General features: G+C 43.9%; 1 protein-coding gene across 7 annotated transcripts; it reads right to left on the bottom strand.

Annotated features, from left to right (window-relative positions):
- Positions 1-587: 587 nt before the first annotated feature.
- Positions 588-15,667, bottom strand: LOC139373272 (homeobox protein PKNOX1-like). Of its 7 annotated transcripts, none has more exons than XM_071113595.1 (11): positions 15,599-15,667; positions 14,567-14,677; positions 9,929-10,062; positions 9,538-9,709; positions 8,876-9,049; positions 8,525-8,672; positions 2,976-3,073; positions 2,753-2,887; positions 1,684-1,760; positions 1,419-1,591; positions 588-1,104 (listed from the first exon to the last, which is right to left on the bottom strand). In XM_071113595.1, the coding sequence occupies exons 2-11, from the start codon at positions 14,615-14,617 to the stop codon at positions 935-937; spliced, it is 1,332 nt and encodes a 443-aa protein (XP_070969696.1). In that variant the 5' UTR covers positions 14,618-14,677; positions 15,599-15,667; the 3' UTR covers positions 588-934. The 7 variants fall into 7 exon arrangements, with proteins under 7 accessions (XP_070969696.1, XP_070969693.1, XP_070969695.1 ...); XM_071113592.1 differs by having other exon boundaries at positions 9,538-9,742; positions 15,599-15,653; XM_071113594.1 differs by having other exon boundaries at positions 8,555-8,672; positions 9,538-9,742; positions 15,599-15,653.
- Positions 15,668-16,243: the final 576 nt, after the last annotated feature.

The following is a 16,243-nucleotide window of genomic DNA, read 5'->3' as shown; positions in this document are numbered from 1 at the left end:
AAAACAAGATGGAGGGAAATGGTGAACGACAAATGGAAGACTGGGGAGATGAACTAGGGCCAGGATTCAATTCGGACTGCGGAGGATCGGCATTGTAGCAAGGTTGACATGAAGAGGTCATTTCCGATTGAGCAGACATCTGCAGCGTTTACTTTGAATGCGATCTCCATGACCGCGGTAACGTCGCCTGTAAGTGGGGCATAGCCAAAAAGGGTGATCAGATTGAATCCGGGCCTAAGCTTGGTCTCATTAGTATGTCGACATCTTTCATCTCTACACACAAACGGTGCATGTAGACAAATGGAATAGCTGTAACATGTACTTTGTATAGTATACTTTGATATGTCATTACATAGCAGATGTGTTCGCAGAGAAATATGAAAAATACCATAAAAATATGTATTTTTAGGAAAAAGCTTTTTCAAATGATTCCTTTTTGATGTTGCATTCATAAGCATGTGTGAATTTCTTGTTTCAGACATCTTTGCACAACTATCAATACATCCTCCAACAAATCCTCTGTTCGATATCCTCCCCTGAAATACCGCGTCTACAATCTGAAACAAAAAAAACAAAGATGAGGGATATCCTTCTTGAACATTTTATTATTAGAGAAATCCAACAGACCTTGAAAAGCAGGTCAGCCATATTGGACATTCAATGTTCATACATAAATATTCTTTAAAAAAAGATCTAAAAATAAAAACACTAAGCAAAAAAGCTAAATGAAAATAAACAGCCTTCATTCCAAACATTTTACATTTTACATATAAAAATAGCATATTTTTTTCTCTGTTTCTAGTAGGACCTTAAAGGCCTAGTGTGGATAGTCTTGGACACTGATGAGTGTTGAGTAATATTGTCAAACACAGGCATGCACGAGGGTGTGACATCACATCCCGCTGTAGTGGTATGTCACTCCAATCCGGCCATGTCACTCCAATCCGGCCATGTCAGCCCCCTCCTCCTCTTCTTCCTCCTCACTCTCGCCCTCCTCCTCCTCGCTGTGTCCTCCCATCATCACCTGCTGCATGGCCAGTGTTGCACCGTCTGATGTCAGCGTCTGCAGCTCGTCTACACTCATGCCCATCGTCACCATGGTAACTGAGGGCACAGGGGAAAAAGATCAAGCTTCCGCCACATCCACTAACCAGTACGTAATTGGACAGTGTATAGTCAATCCGAGTTGACCGGGGTTATTGTGGTAATGGAGACGGCTGGTATGTTAAGGACAAGATCAAGTCATATCAAGGTGTGAAAGCCACAGCATGACATTCCCCTCAGCCTGTAATAGGGACTGGGGATTTTTTTTTTTAAAGTCATGTCTGCAACTCTGACATGTTCCTACTGGGATTTCTTACTTTAACAGGAGCATATCAGACTTGCAGACTTTAATATTTGTTTTTCTGGGCATTTACCGTCATCGTCCATGGCCACCTCTTGCCCTACACCGGCCGAGGCAATGTTGTTGGCCATGGGCCAGAAACGCTGGGTGGGCCGGCTCTGGGGAGTCCTCTTCCTGCTCTTGGGCGTGTCCGACGCACTGCTGTCCATCATGGGCTGGAGGATCCGCCTCCTAGCATTAATGAACCTGGAGAGGGAGAGACGAACAGGGGCTAAGCCAATCATCCAAGGCCACAATTCTGCGCTTGGGTTAAGGGTGTGTGTGAAAGATTGACTCACCAGTTGTTGACCTGCAGCAGGGTCAGGTTGGTCTGTATGGCGAGCTGTTTCTTCTCGTCCTCTGTGGGATAGGGATGCTGAGAGAGAGAGAGAGATGCAAAGAGACATGGGTAAAGAATACAAACAATCATTTACAGCAAATTATTGTTTGTGTTTAGCTCCCTATTAAGCCCAGTAGGTACTGGGAGAGACTGTGGATGGATGATGTAAGACTAAAGGTCAATTTGTATGGGAACAGCACAGGATGATGATTAAGTAAAGTCACTTCTATGTGAATTAGAGTTCGGAGCAGCCTGGCCACTAGTCGGATACCTTTTTACCCAATTCCTCTGTTACTTGACCTGCTATCATGCAACATTTGTGGGCACCACGGGGACCATTAATCACAGCGGTATAAAATGCTAGTAGGCCATGTGGGGAGAAAATCTGAGGTATCAGGAGGTTGGGCTTTCGTCCCAAACCCGGATGCATTTAGATTCAACATTAGGATGCACAGAGGCTTGAGTGCCAGTATTAGCAATTCAGGAGCAAGCAGAGAGGAACAAGCTGTAGTGAAGACGCTTCATCCTACAAAGGGCTAGGATTATCTAACATCTGGCTGTTAGTTAACCGTCTCTTACATGCGCGCACAAACACACCCGCGCAGGCACACACTGACACCCACACACGCACAAACACACAGGGAACAAAGGGTCTCTGTGAGCTACCAGTCTTGTTAGCTTCCGCCAGTGGGCCTGTGAGCTGTCCACTGATTAACCTCTGATTAGCATTTAGCCAGCCGACCATGGGCCAGTCATATGAGGGCCTAACACATCAGTCTCTGTCAACGCAGCCGCTCCGAGCCATCATGGGACGAGCCATCGTGACGGGGGCCATCATTCTCTCTCAAATGTATGCACGTGCACACTCACATGCACACAAGCATGCACAGACACCCTTGGAATAACCTAGCAAAGATTTACTCTGAGTTACAATACATTTAGTTATAGTTATTCTAATCTTCGGAATGGTTGGTACGAGGTGCAAGGTATTCTAGTTTCAATTTACACCTTGAGGTGTTTTTACTCACCCCTATGTGCTGGAAGAGCCAGGTGCGCATGATGTTGGTGGCTGATTTGGGCAGGACGCCTCTCTTGTTGCTTTTGGGTGAGCTGTCCTCCTGGGTGAAGAAACTGCTCAGGTCCTGATTGAGCTGCAACTGGAGCTGTACACACACACAGTCAATTCAGAGAACAGCCTGTAGTTCGTGTGACTGTGAGCGTACGTCTGTCTGTGTGTGGCGTATTCCTCACCTGTGTGTTGTTGATGCGTATTGTCTGGGGTGAGATAGCTTGTCCAACCACTTGTCCCTGAGGAGTGACTACTGTGATGGGCTGGTACACTGTACCACCTGCTCAAAACACACACACACAAATAAACAAGTTATGACACGTTTTTGGTAACACCTTGATCCAAGGACCCTCAGCACCTCACTATAATTTTTTTAAATGTTTTTATTTCACCTTTATTTAACCATGTAGGCCAGTTGAGAACAAGTTCTCATTTACAACTGCGACTTGGCCAAGATAAAGCAAAGCAGTGAAACAAAAACAACAACACAGAGTTACACATGGGATAAACAAACGTACAGTCAATAACACAATAGAAAATCTGTATATAGTGTGCAAATGAAGTAAGGAGGTAAGGCAATAAATAGGTCATAGTGGCGAAGTAATTACAATTTAGTAATTAACACTGGAGTGATAGATGTGCAAGTATAAATACTGGTGTGCAAAAGAGCAGAAAAACAAATAAAAACAAATATGGGGATGAGGTAGGTAGTTGGTTGGGCTATTTACAGATGGGCTGTGTACAGCTGCAGTGATCGGTAAGCTGCTCTGACAGATGATGCTTGAAGTTAGTGAGGGAGATATAAGTCTCCAACTTCAGTGATTTATGCAATTCGTTCCAGTCATTGGCAGCAGAGAACTATAAGGAAAGGCGGCCAAAGGAGGTGTTGGCTTTGGGGATGACCAGTGAAATATACCTGCTGGAGCGTGTGCGACGGGTGGGTGTTGCTATGGTGACCAGTGAGCTGAGACAAGGGCGGAGCTTTACCTAGCAAAGACCTATAGATGACCTGGAGCCAGTGGGTTTGGCGACGAATATGTAGCAAGGACCAGCCAACGAGAGCATACAGGTCGCAGTGGTGGGTAGGATATGGGGCTTTAGTGACAAAACAGATAGACTGCATCCAATTTGCTGAGTAGAGTGTTGGAGACTATTTTGTAAATGACATCGCCGAAGGATAGGTAGGATATCCAGTTTTACGAGGGTATGTTTGGCAGCATTGGCTTTGTTACGAAATAGGAAGCCAAATCTAGATTTAACTTTGGATTGGAGATGCTTAATGTGAAACTGGAAGGAGAGTTTACAATCTAACCAGATACCTAGGTATTTATAGTTGTCCACATACAGTGGGGCAAAAAAGTATTTAGTCAGCCACCAATTGTGCAAGTTCTCCCACTTAAAAAGATGAGAGGCCTGTAATTTTAATCATAGGTACACTTCAACTATGACAGACAAAACGAGAGAAAAAAAATCCAGAAAATCACACTGTAGGATTTTTAATACATTTATTTGCAAATGATGGTGGAAAATAAGTATTTGGTCAATAACAAAAGTTTCTCAATACTTTGTTATATACTCTTTGTTGGCAATGACAGAGGTCAAACGTTTTCTGTAAGTCTTCACAAGGTTTTCACACACTGTTGCTGGTATTTTGGCCCATTCCTCCATGCAGATCTCCTCTAGAGCAGTGATGTTTTGGGGCTGTTAATGGACAACATGGACTTTCAACTCCCTCCAAAGATTTTCTATGGGGTTGAGATCTGGAGACTGGCTAGGCCACTCCAGGACCTTGAAATGCTTCTTACGAAGCCACTCCTTCGTTGCCCGGGCGGTGTGTTTGGGATCATTGTCATGCTGAAAGACCCAGCCACGTTTCATCTTCAATGCCCTTGCTGATGGAAGAAGGTTTTCACTCATAAATCTCACGATACATGGCCCCATTCATTCTTTCCTTTACACGGATCAGTCGTCCTGGTCCCTTTGCAGAAAAACAGCCCCAAAGCATGATGTTTCCACCCCCATGCTTCACAGTAGGTATGGTGTTATTTGGAAGCAACTCAGCATTGTCCTCCAAACACGACAAGTTTTTACCAAAAAGTTATATTTTGGTTTCATCTGACCATATGACATTCTCCCAATCTTCTTCTGGATCATCCAAATGCTCTCTAGCAAACTTCAGACGGGCCTGGACATGTACTGGCTTAAGCAGGGGGACACGTCTGGCACTGCAGGATTTGAGTCCCTGGCGGCGTAGTGTGTTACTGATGGTAGGCTTTGTTACTTTGGTCCCAGCTCTCTGCAGGTAATTCACTAGGTCCCCCCGTGTGGTTCTGGGATTTTTGCTCACCGTTCTTGTGATCATTTTGACCCCACGGGGTGAGATCTTGCGTGGAGCCCCAGATCAAGGGACATTATCAGTGGTCTTGTATGTCTTCCATTTCCTAATAATTGCTCCCACAGTTGATTTCTTCAAACCAAGCTGCTTACCTATTGCAGATTCAGTCTTCCCAGCCTGGTGCAGGTCTACAATTTTGTTTATGGTGTCCTTTGACAGCTCTTTGGTCTTGGCCATAGTGGAGTTTCGAGTGTGACTGTTTGAGGTTGTGGACAGGTGTCTTTTATACTGATAACAAGTTCAAACAGGTGCCATTAATACAGGTAACGAGTGGAGGATAGAGGAGCCTCTTAAAGAAGAAGTTACAGGTCTGTGAGAGCCAGAAATCTTGCTTGTTTGTAGGTGACCAAATACTTATTTGCCCCACTGTATTCTAAATCAGAATCGTCCAGAGTAGTGATGCTAGGTGGGCAGGCATGTGCGGGCAACGATCGGTTGAAGAGCATGAATTTAGTTTTACTAGCGTTTAAGAGCAGTTGGAGGCCACGGAAGGAGTATTGTATGGCATTGAAGCACATTTGGAGGTTTGTTAACACAGTGTCCAAAGAAGGGCCAGATGTATACAGAATGGTGTCGTATGCGTAGAAGTGGATCAAATATTCACCCGCAGCTAGAGTGACATCATTGATCTATACAGAGAAAAGAGTCAGCCCGAGAATTGAACCCTGTGGCACCCCCATAGAGACTGCCAGAGGTCCGGACAACAGGTCCTCCAATTTGACACACTGAACTCTATCAGAGAAGTAGTTGGTGAACCAGGCGATGCAGTCATTAGTGAAACCAAGGCTGTTGAGTCTGCCGATAAGAATGCGGTGATTGACAGAGTCGAAAGCCTTGGCCAGGTCGATGAAGACGGCTGCACAGTACTGTTTTTTTATCGATGGTAGTTATGAAATCGTTTAGGACCTTGAGCGTGGCTGAGGTGCACCCGTGAGCAGCTCGGAAACCGGATTGCATAGCGGAGAAGGTACGGTGGGATTCGAGATGGTCGATGATCGGTTTGTTCAATTGGCTTTCGAAGACTTTAGATTGGCAGGGCAGAATGGATATAGGTCTGTAACAGTTTGGGTCTAGAGTGTCTCCCCCTTCGAAGAGGGGGATGACCGCGGACGCCTTCCAATCTTTAGGAATCTCAGACGATATGAAAGAGAGGTTGAACAGACTAGTAATAGGGGTTGCGACAATGGCGGCGGATAATTTTAGGAAGAGAGGGTCCAGAAAGTCTAGCCCAGCTGATTTGTAGGGATCCACATTTTGCAGCTCTTTCAGGACATCAGCTGTCTTGATTTGGGTGAAGGAGAAGCGGGGGGGGGCTTGGGCCAGCAGCTGCGGGGGGTGCAGAGCTGTTGGCCGGGGTTCGGTAGCCAGGGGGAAAGCGTGGCCAGCCGTAGAGAAATGCTTATTGAAATTGTCGATTATCGTGGATTTATTGGTGGTGACAATGTTTCCTAACCTAAGTGCAGTGGGCAGCTGAGAAGAGGTGCTCTTATTCTCCATGGACTTTACAGTGTCCCAAAACTTTTGGGAGTTAGTGCTGCAGGATGCAAATTTCTGTTTGAAAAAGCTAGACTTTGCTTTTCTAACTGACTGTGCATATTGGTTCCTGACTTCCCTGAAAAGTTACATATCACGGGGACTATTCCGAGGTAGTGCAGTGCGCCACAGGATGTTTTTGTGCTGGTCAAGGGCAGTCAAGTCTGGAGTGAACCAAGGGCTATATCTGTTCTTAGTTCTAAATTTTTTGGAATGGGGCATGGTAATTTAAGATGGAGAGGAAGGCACTTTTGAAGAACAACCAGGCATCTTCTACTGACGGGATTAGGTCAATATCATTCCAGAATACTCGGGCCAGGTTGATTAGAAAGGCCTGCTCGCTGAAGTGTTTTAGGGAGCGTTTGACAGTGATAAGGGGTGGTCGTTTGACCGCGGACCCATAACGAACGCAGGCAATGAGGCAGTGATGGCTGAGATCCTGGATTGAAAACAGCAGAGGTGTATTTAGAGGGAAAGTTGGTCAGGATGATATCTATGAGGGTGCCCATGTTTACAGATTTGGGGTTGTACCTGGTAGGTTCCATGATAATTTGTGTGCGATTGAGGGCATCTAGCTTAGATTGTAGGACGGCCGGGGTGTTAAGAATATCCCAGTTTAGGTCACCTAACAGTACGAACTCTGAAGATAAATGGGGGGTAATCAATTCACATATGGTTTCCAGGGCACAGCTGGGAGCTGAGGGGGGTCCATAATAAGCGGCAACACTGAGAGACATATTTCTGGAGAGATGGATTTTTAAAAGTAGTAGCTCGAATTGTTTGGGCATAGACCTGGATAATAGGACAGAACTCTGCAGGCTAACTCCGCCCCCTTTAGTAGTTCTAATTTGATGGAAAATGTTGTAATTGGGGATGGAAATTTCTGAATTTTTGGTGGCCATCCTAAGCCAGGGTTGGCGGAGTGTGCTAAAGCAGTGAATAAAGCAAACTTAGGGAGGAGGCTTCTGATGTTAGCATGCATGAACCCAGGGCTTTTCCAGTTACAGAAGTCAACAAATGAGAGCGCTTGGGGACACACAGGGCCTGGGTTAACCTCTACATCACCAGAGGAACAGAGGAGGAGTAGGATAAGGGTAAGGCTAAAGGCTATAAGAACTGGTCGTCTAGTGCGTTCGGAACAGAGAGTAAAAGGAGCAGACTTCTGGGCGTGGTAGGATAGATTCAGGGCATAATGCACAGACAAGGGCGTGGTAGGGTGCGAGTACAGTGGAGGTAAACCTAGGCATTGAGTGAGGATGAGAGAGGCTGCATCTCTGGAAGCGCCAGTTAAACTAGGTGCGGTCTCCGCATGTGTGGGGGGTGGGGCAAGGGAGCTAACCGAAGCATGTAGAGCGGGACTAGGGGCTCCGCAGTAAAACAAAAAAATTAGAGCTACCCTAAACAACAGTATACAAGGCATATTGACATTAGAGGGAGGCATAAAGCAATCACAGGTGTTGATTGCGAGGGCTAAGACAACAACGGGTAAACAGCTAAGACAACAACAACAACTGGTAAATGGCGATGAATGAGGACAGAGAGGGTCACTTAGCTACACACAATTCGAGGCTGAAGCCGACAGATAAACAAAATGAAGTACCGTGTTATAATCAACTTTCAAATTAACTCTGAAAAGAGGCAACATTCACAGATTCAAGGAAACTGACTAAAACAGGGAGGAACTACCTGAACCTGATAACTAAGAAAATAATGTTTTGCTACGGTGTGCCATAATTAATATGACTCAGTATTGCTAGTAGCTGTCTTAACAAGGACACAGTAAGGCCGGAGAGGAGAGGGTACCTGTAGAGGTGGTATGCCACGGAGACATACCTGCTAACACTTGGCCAGCAGAATTGACTGTTGTCAGGGTAACGTTGCCCTGCTGCAGGGCCGAGGCTGACATAACAATGCCTTGAGGGCTGAGGGTTCCTGTCAGTGGGCTGGAGGTCTGGGGGTGAAACACACACAAAATTAGCCTAACTGCATTCACATAAATTTGTGTTCATCTTGTATAATGTATACCTATAATGTGTGAATTGTACTATTATGTGCTTATCATTTAATCCCAATTCAATAGCCAAAGTTCCCTCTGGGAAAGATACAAATAATCTATGAAGGGAAAATGTGTGTGTATAACCGGCGTGTGAGTACCTGAATCTGGACAGGGGAACAGGGGCTGTCAGTTTCTCCCCCACTAAGCAGGGTCTCACTGTTCATCTTGGTGCGCAGGCAGGCGATGTAGCGGCTACAGAAGTCCTTACACAAGTCGCTCACTTTCTCCAGCTCCAGGAGGTGGATACGCAACACCTGGATGGCCTTCACCATCTGGGGTCAGAGGTCAAAGGTCAGGTCATTAGCAGGCCATTATTAGGCATGCTGCCAACCCATAACTCTAACCCTGACCCTAGCCAAGGGTTAAGCTTAACCATTACCAATTACTTCATTCAACATCAGTTTGCTGGTCAGTCATGTCTCTTCAGTTCTTCCCAATAAAGAATGTATTTTTATTTTTATAAAACATTTACTATCACACATACAATATTTCAATTGCTTGATGTTAAGAGATGCAATTCAAGAGTGGTTTGTTAAAGGGCACAACAGCCGTGGAACTTCGTTAACATCGAAAACAGACGTGTAAGAGCTGGGTCATGTTCATTAGGTACCAAAAGGAAGAAAACTGACTAAAATAGGAAAGGACCAACTGGACATATCCAATAAGAAACAAGTATTTTTTTTTTCGTTGCAGAACATTTTCAAACGTTTTCAGTTGCATGCCCAAATGAACAGGACCCTGGTAGTGCAGGGTTCCTCACCAGGTTGTCCACGTCTGGGTCGTCACAGAAGAAGACCTTGCCCTCTTTCTTCTGGCTACGGACAAAGTTCTCAATGTCCACATTGAAGCTGGCAGAGCTGACGCAGTCCGAGCTCTGAGTCGACTGCTCACACTTCTCAAAGAGTAGGGCCAGCAGAGGGAACAGGGGGTGCCTACGATGCACAGGCGAGTGCAAAGGATTAACGCTACAGTAGGCGCAGTTAGTGAAAGCACACAAACACACAGTCATGCACCGATGCTCGCACATCCACACAAGTTTACAGTCATAAAGAGGACATGGGAAGGAAAATGGATTGAGAAAAAAAGTGGAGAACAGAGAGAAAGAGCTCTAATGAGGAGGACGGAGTGGAGGAGTACCATGACTCGCCTACCTGTAGATGGCCTGCTTGTCTGTGTCCATGGGTGTCTGGGGCTGCATGGCAGAGGGGCTGCCTGCTCCCCCCTCGCTCAGACTCTGCTCTGGATCCCCCTCCACATCCGCTCCCACGCGCATCTGCACCAAGACCTTTACCAAGGAAAGAGACAAAGACGGTAAAAAGAAGATTGGGATACAATGCAGAGAAAATAGGAGAGTGGAGGAGAAGGGAGGGGATAGGAGAGTGAAATGCAGTAAAGTTAGGTCAGTGGTTGGTGAATGACTTCCCTCAGGGTGGTAGTGGGGTGAGGAGTACACACACACCAGCCCCAGGGAGAGGAGAGAGAAAGAGACTAGTCTGTCTCTTTCCACTCATAACACTGTCTCAATTCAGCAGCTTACAGAGACTGCATTAGCTATTTATCATTCCCATTGAACCCCGATGAATACACTGTCTTAACTTCTACACTCAGTTAGAAGTTAATCATGATCCATTCTAGCCCTTCCCTGTTTCAACAGTTTCTTCCATTTGGTTTCCAGTGAACCCGACCCCTTCCTACAGTGCCTCAGGTCAGACTCATTCCAACTATGACTAATTTTTCACTAGAACTGACATACATTGTTTTTTAAAGTGGTCCTCTGTAGCGCAGTTGTTAGAGCATAGTGCTTACAACAGCTGGATAATGGGGTTGATTAATAGGACCACCCATATGTAAAATTTTTTAAATGTAATCAAGTAATTTTATACTGAACAAAAATATAAAATGCGACAATTTCAAAGATTTCACTGAGTTACAGTTTATATAAGGAAATCAGTCAATTGAAATAAATTCCTGAGGCCCTAATCTATGATTTTCACATGGCTGGGAATAGAGATATGCATCTGTTGGTCACAGATACCTTTAAAAAAAAGGTAGGGGAGTGGATCAGAAAACCAGTCTGTATCTGGTGTGACCATCTCCTTTCATCAGCTGTCCAGTTGTCTGGTCTCAGATGATCCCGCAGGTGAATATGCCGGATGTGGAGGTCCTGGGCTGGCGTGGTTTCATGTGGTCTGCGGTTGTGAGGCCAGTTAGGCGTACTGCCAAAATGACGTTGGAAGCGGCTTATGGTAGAGAAATTATCATTCAATTCTCTGGCAACAGCTCTGGTGGACATTCCTGTAGTCAGCATGTCAATTGTACACTCCCTCAAAACTTGAGACATCCGTGGCATTGTGTTGTGTAACAAAACGGCACATTTAGAGTGGCTTTTTATTGTCCCCAGCACAAGGTGCACCTGTGTAATGATCATGCTGTTGAATGAAATCATACCTTGAACGCAGAACTCAGTGTGTCAGAGTGAGCAATGAGCTGTCGCCCACTCGTAGCTATGATGTGGGCGTGCCCCAAGGGTCAATACTGGGGCCTCTCCTGTTCAGCCTGTACATTAATGATCTGCCTTCTGTCTGTACTGGGTCTGAAGTTCAAATGTATGCAGATGATACAGTGATATATGTGCATGCAAAGAGCAAACAACAAGCTGCACAAGAACTCACTACTGTAATGGTCCAGGTTACAAAGTGGCTCAGTGACTCGTGTTTGCATCTCAATGTGAAAAAAACTGTTTGCATGTTCTTCACAAAGAGGGCAACAGATGCTACTGAGCCAGATGTCTATGTGTCAGGGGAGAAGCTCCAGGTGGTATCCGATTTTAAGTACCTTGGCATCATACTTGATTCCAACCTCTCTTTTAAAAAGCATGTGAAAAAGGTAATTCAAATAACCAAATTCAACCTAGCTAATTTCCGATTTATACGAAATTGTTTGACTACAGAGGTAGCAAAACTGTACTTCAAATCTATGATACTCCCCCACTTAACATACTGCTTGACTAGTTGGGCCCAAGCTTGCTGTACAACATTAAAACCTATTCAGTCTGTCTACAAACAGGCTCTCAAAGTGCTTGATAGGAAGCCCAATAGCCATCATCATTGTCACATCCTAGGAAAAGCATGAGTTCTTGTGCAAATCTTGTGCAATACACCGACGCATGTCTTGTATTCAAGATCCTTAATGGCCTGGCTTCCCCTCCACTCAATATTTTTGTTAAACAGAAAACCCAGACATATGGCAGCAGATCCACAAGGTCTGCCATGAGAGGTGACTGTATAGTTCCCCTAAGGAAAAGCACCGTTAGTAAATCTGCATTCTCTGTGAGAGCTTCCCATGTCTGGAATACACTGCCATCAGACACACATAACTGCACCACATATCACACTTTCACAAAATGCTTGAAGACATGGCTAAAGGTCAATCAGATTTGTGAACATGGTCCCTAGCTGTGTGTTGCCGCTTTCCATGTTGTCTGTTGTCTGTAGCTTGTGAGGTGTGGAAACACTTTGTTACTTTTATGAATTTTGTCTTGCTGCTTTTTGTTTTATGTTGCTCTGTCTGTATGCTACGTCTTGCTTGTCCTATGTTGCTCTGTCTGTATGCTATGTCTTGCTTGTCCTGTGTTGCTATGTCTTGCTTGTTCTATGCTGCTATTGTCTATATTGTAATTGTTTTTAATAACCTGCGCAGGGACTGCGGTTGAAAATTTGCCGGCTGGCTAAAACCGGCACTTTTACTGAAACGTTGATTAATGTGCACTGTCCCTGTAAAAATAAAAAATAAACTCAAACTCAAACTCAATCAGCTTCTTGATATGCCACAACTGTCAGGTGGATGGATTATCTTAGCAAAAGAGAAATGCTCACCAACAGGGCTGTAAACAAATGAGTGCACACAATGAGAGAAATAAGCTTTTTGTGCGTATGGAAAATGTCTGGGATCTTTTATTTCAGCTCATGACACTTTATATTTTTGTTCAGTATAGATAAAAGTGTATGCTAAATAGCATATATTATATTAAAATGACATGCATGATGACAAATTTTGCCTCTCTCCTACTTGCACACTGTAGATGTGTGGCTGTTACAGAAAGGCAATGTGCTAAAAAACACTTGGGTGTATTTTAGAGGATTAATAGACCTTTAAAGTGTGTAATATTCATTTTCACAGCAGCTCATTGTATTGGGAATTCAGGACAGTAACACCCTTCTTCAGGCAGTTATTAATTTACTTGTGGAATTGTGGTCACAAGTTGGGGTATATACAGTTGAAGTCGGAAGTTTACATACACCATAGCCAAATACATTTAAACTCAGTTTTTCACAATTGCTGACATTTAATCCTAGTAAAAATGCCCTGTCTTAGGTCAGTTAGGGTCACCACTTTATTTAAGAATGTGAAATGTCAGAATAATAGTAGAGAGTGATTTATTTCAGCTTTTATTTATTTCATCACATTCCCAGTGGGTCAAAAGTTTACATACACTCAATTAGTATTTGGTAGCATTGCCTTTAAATTGTTTCACTTGGGTCAAACGTGTCGGGTAGCCTTCCACAAGCTTCCCACAATAAGTTGGGTGAATTTTGGCCCATTCCTCCTGACAGAGCTGGTGTAACTGAGTCAGGTTTCTAGGCCTCCTTGCTCGCACACGCTTTTTCCGTTCTGACCACAAATGATCTATAGGATTGAGGTCAGGGCTTTGTAATGCCCACTCCAATACCTTGACTTTGTTGTTATGCTTGGGGTCATTATCCATTTGGAAGACTCATTTACGACCAAGCTTTAACTTCCTGACTGATGTTTTGAGATGTTGCACCCCCGTGCTTCACAGTTGGGATGGTGTTCTTCGGCTTGCAAGCCTCCCCGTTTTTCCGCCAAACATAACGATGGTCATGATGGCCAAACAGTTCTATTTTTGTTTCATCAGACCAGAGGACATTCCTCCAAAAAGTACAATCTTTGTCCCCATGTGCAGTTGCAAACCGTAGTCTGGCTTTTTGGAGCAGCGGCTTCTTTGTTGCCGAGTGGCCTTTCAGGTTGTCGATATAGGACTCATTTTACTGTGAATATAGATACTTTTGTACCCGTTTCATCCAGCATCTTCACAAGGTCCTTTGCTGTTGTTCTGGGATTGATTTGCACTTTTCACACCAAAGTTCGTTCATCTCTAGAAGACAGAACACGTCTCCTGAGCGGTATGACGGCTGTGTGGTCCCATGGTGTTTGTACAGATGAACGTGATACCTTCAGGCATTTGGAAATTGCTCCAATTTTTTTTCTGAGGTCTTGGCTGATTTCTATTGATTTTCCCATGATGTCAAGCAAAGAGGCACTGAGTTTGAAGGTAGGCCTTGAAATACATCCACAGTTGCACCTCCAATTGACTTAAATTATGTCAATTAACCTAACAGAAGCTTCTAATGCCATGACATCATTTTATGGAATTTTCCAAGCTGTTTAAAGGCACAGTCAACTTAGTGTATGTAAACCTCTGACCCACTGGAATTGTGATACAGTGAATTTCAAGTTAAATAATCTGTCTGTAAACAATTGTTGAAAAAATTACTTGTGTCATGCACAAAGTAGATGTCCTAACCGACTTGTCAAAACTATAGTTTGAAATTTGTGGAGTGGTTGAAAAACGAGTTTTAATGACTCCAACCTAATGTGTATGTAAACTTCTGACTTCAACTGTATATCACACAGCTCATTCATTGGAATATGGCCACCCACTTTGTCATATGTTCAAACTTCACTCCTCCTCATCTTCAATCTCTTACCTCATCCACCTCCGGGTACTCATCTAGAGATGCCGAATGGGCTTCCATCATGGTCGCTGCCAATGATGCCAATACTCGGGCATTCCAGTCCAAGACCTGTGCCTACCAGTCCTACAGAGACACATGCATTAGACATGGGGTTTAGATTAGGTTTTTGTTGTTGTCATAGATTAGATATAACCATTGCATGATACATACATAGCCAATGAAGAACGTAGGGTCAGGGCACTATGTCAACACAGGGCCTTGCATTCTGGGGTATGAGGATTCATGTTTTTTGGGGTGTAAATGCTTGGTCACTGTATGCGTGTATCAGAATGGAATGCAGACAGTGCAGTTATCAATTCCCGCGGGCGCAGCGTGGGAGGTATGTTGTACAGTCAGTAGCCCTAACTTCCGGGCACATATTTTGATTAAATAATTCAACGCAGAAATTGTGCATCTACAGTTCGTAATGTTCACCAAGCATCATCCTAAACTGTGACACTAGGCCCATGAATCTCTCCTTAGCAAGCCGTATTCATGTGGAAAAATAAATATGGAATAAATCAAATGTGTTTCTAATAACAAACAAACGTGCATACAATTTCGTGTCAATTTGATTACCGATTTATCCTACCCTCGCTGTCTAAATATCGTATAGCGGCTCAGGCTACATGTATCATATAATATGGGTGCTTTCAAATGTTGAACAAATAAAAAACTGTCAACAGCACACATCCCATCGACGTTGCGGTCATCGATAGGTATCTCTCCTAATAACATTCGAATGTCCAGTAGTCTGTAGATTAGTCAATACACGCCCGGCCTTCTCATTCACCCTTTCCAATGCGCCTTTTCCAAATAAGCGGACATCTTTTTTTCTCTCGTCACAACAGCTTGCCTTCATGTGTGATCAGTCTTTTGGCTCACTGTTCATTCTGCAAAGTGCACATTGGCTCATTCCATTGCGAGCCATTGCATTCGAGCATGTAGCGTCGATTGTTAGATTGATGGGCGACGAAAAAAAGAGGAATTTGAGTGACAGCTTACCTTAGTGCCAATCTTCGTCAAAGTGACAAGGGGCTGCTGCAATCCGGGCCCGCAGTTTTCGTGTGTCGTCACTACGTATAGGCTCGCAGACTATTTTCTCTCATTAATATTCAACATGTGGGAGGAGAAGCAATTCTGAACATGCCTTGTCCCGCCCCTGGAGGCCGATACCCTGCCCCTTATGCTTAAATTATGATGACAAATTATTTATATTACATCAAATGTATACACATTTAAAATGGTATGTAATGGACTAGGCCTACAAACTAGAAAAACATTCAGAATTGAAAAGTTATCCCTAATAATTGACATCATGCGTTTTATATTTCTGATGCAATGACTACTTTATAAACAAAGAAGTGAATGAGACTACCCATACTAAAACATATAATTTATAAAAAATTGTTATTTGTCAGATTTAACAGACAAAAGAGAGTGACAGAGTGAAGATAATTTTGAGGACCAATCATCTAACTTGGAAGAGAAAAAAAGTGACACAGTACAATGTGAAATCTATGCTCCTAAATTAAGATGTACATTCTGGATCTAAAGTGCATCACAGAGGATCAAAGGATAGTAGAACATGTGCCTAGACTGACCTGACTTTTTAAATGTAATTTAAACTTACAACCAAGTCTTAACAAA

This window comes from Oncorhynchus clarkii, chromosome 18 (genome assembly GCF_045791955.1).
Source record: "Oncorhynchus clarkii lewisi isolate Uvic-CL-2024 chromosome 18, UVic_Ocla_1.0, whole genome shotgun sequence".
Classification (NCBI taxonomy): Eukaryota; Metazoa; Chordata; class Actinopteri; order Salmoniformes; family Salmonidae; genus Oncorhynchus; species Oncorhynchus clarkii.
This window is presented reverse-complemented; position numbering and strand designations above follow the sequence as displayed.

Bases quoted from the DNA above. Each gene is read 5' to 3' on its own strand.
- LOC139373272 (XM_071113592.1), bottom strand. From the start codon at position 14,617: ATGATGGAAGCCCATTCGGCATCTCTAGATGAGTACCCGGAGGTGGAT. The intron at 10,063-14,566 runs GTAAGAGATTGA...TCCTTGGTAAAG, and splicing joins AGTACCCGGAGGTGGATGAG to GTCTTGGTGCAGATGCGCGT. The intron at 3,074-8,524 runs GTACCCTCTCCT...TGTTTTGAGCAG, and splicing joins GTGGCATACCACCTCTACAG to GTGGTACAGTGTACCAGCCC.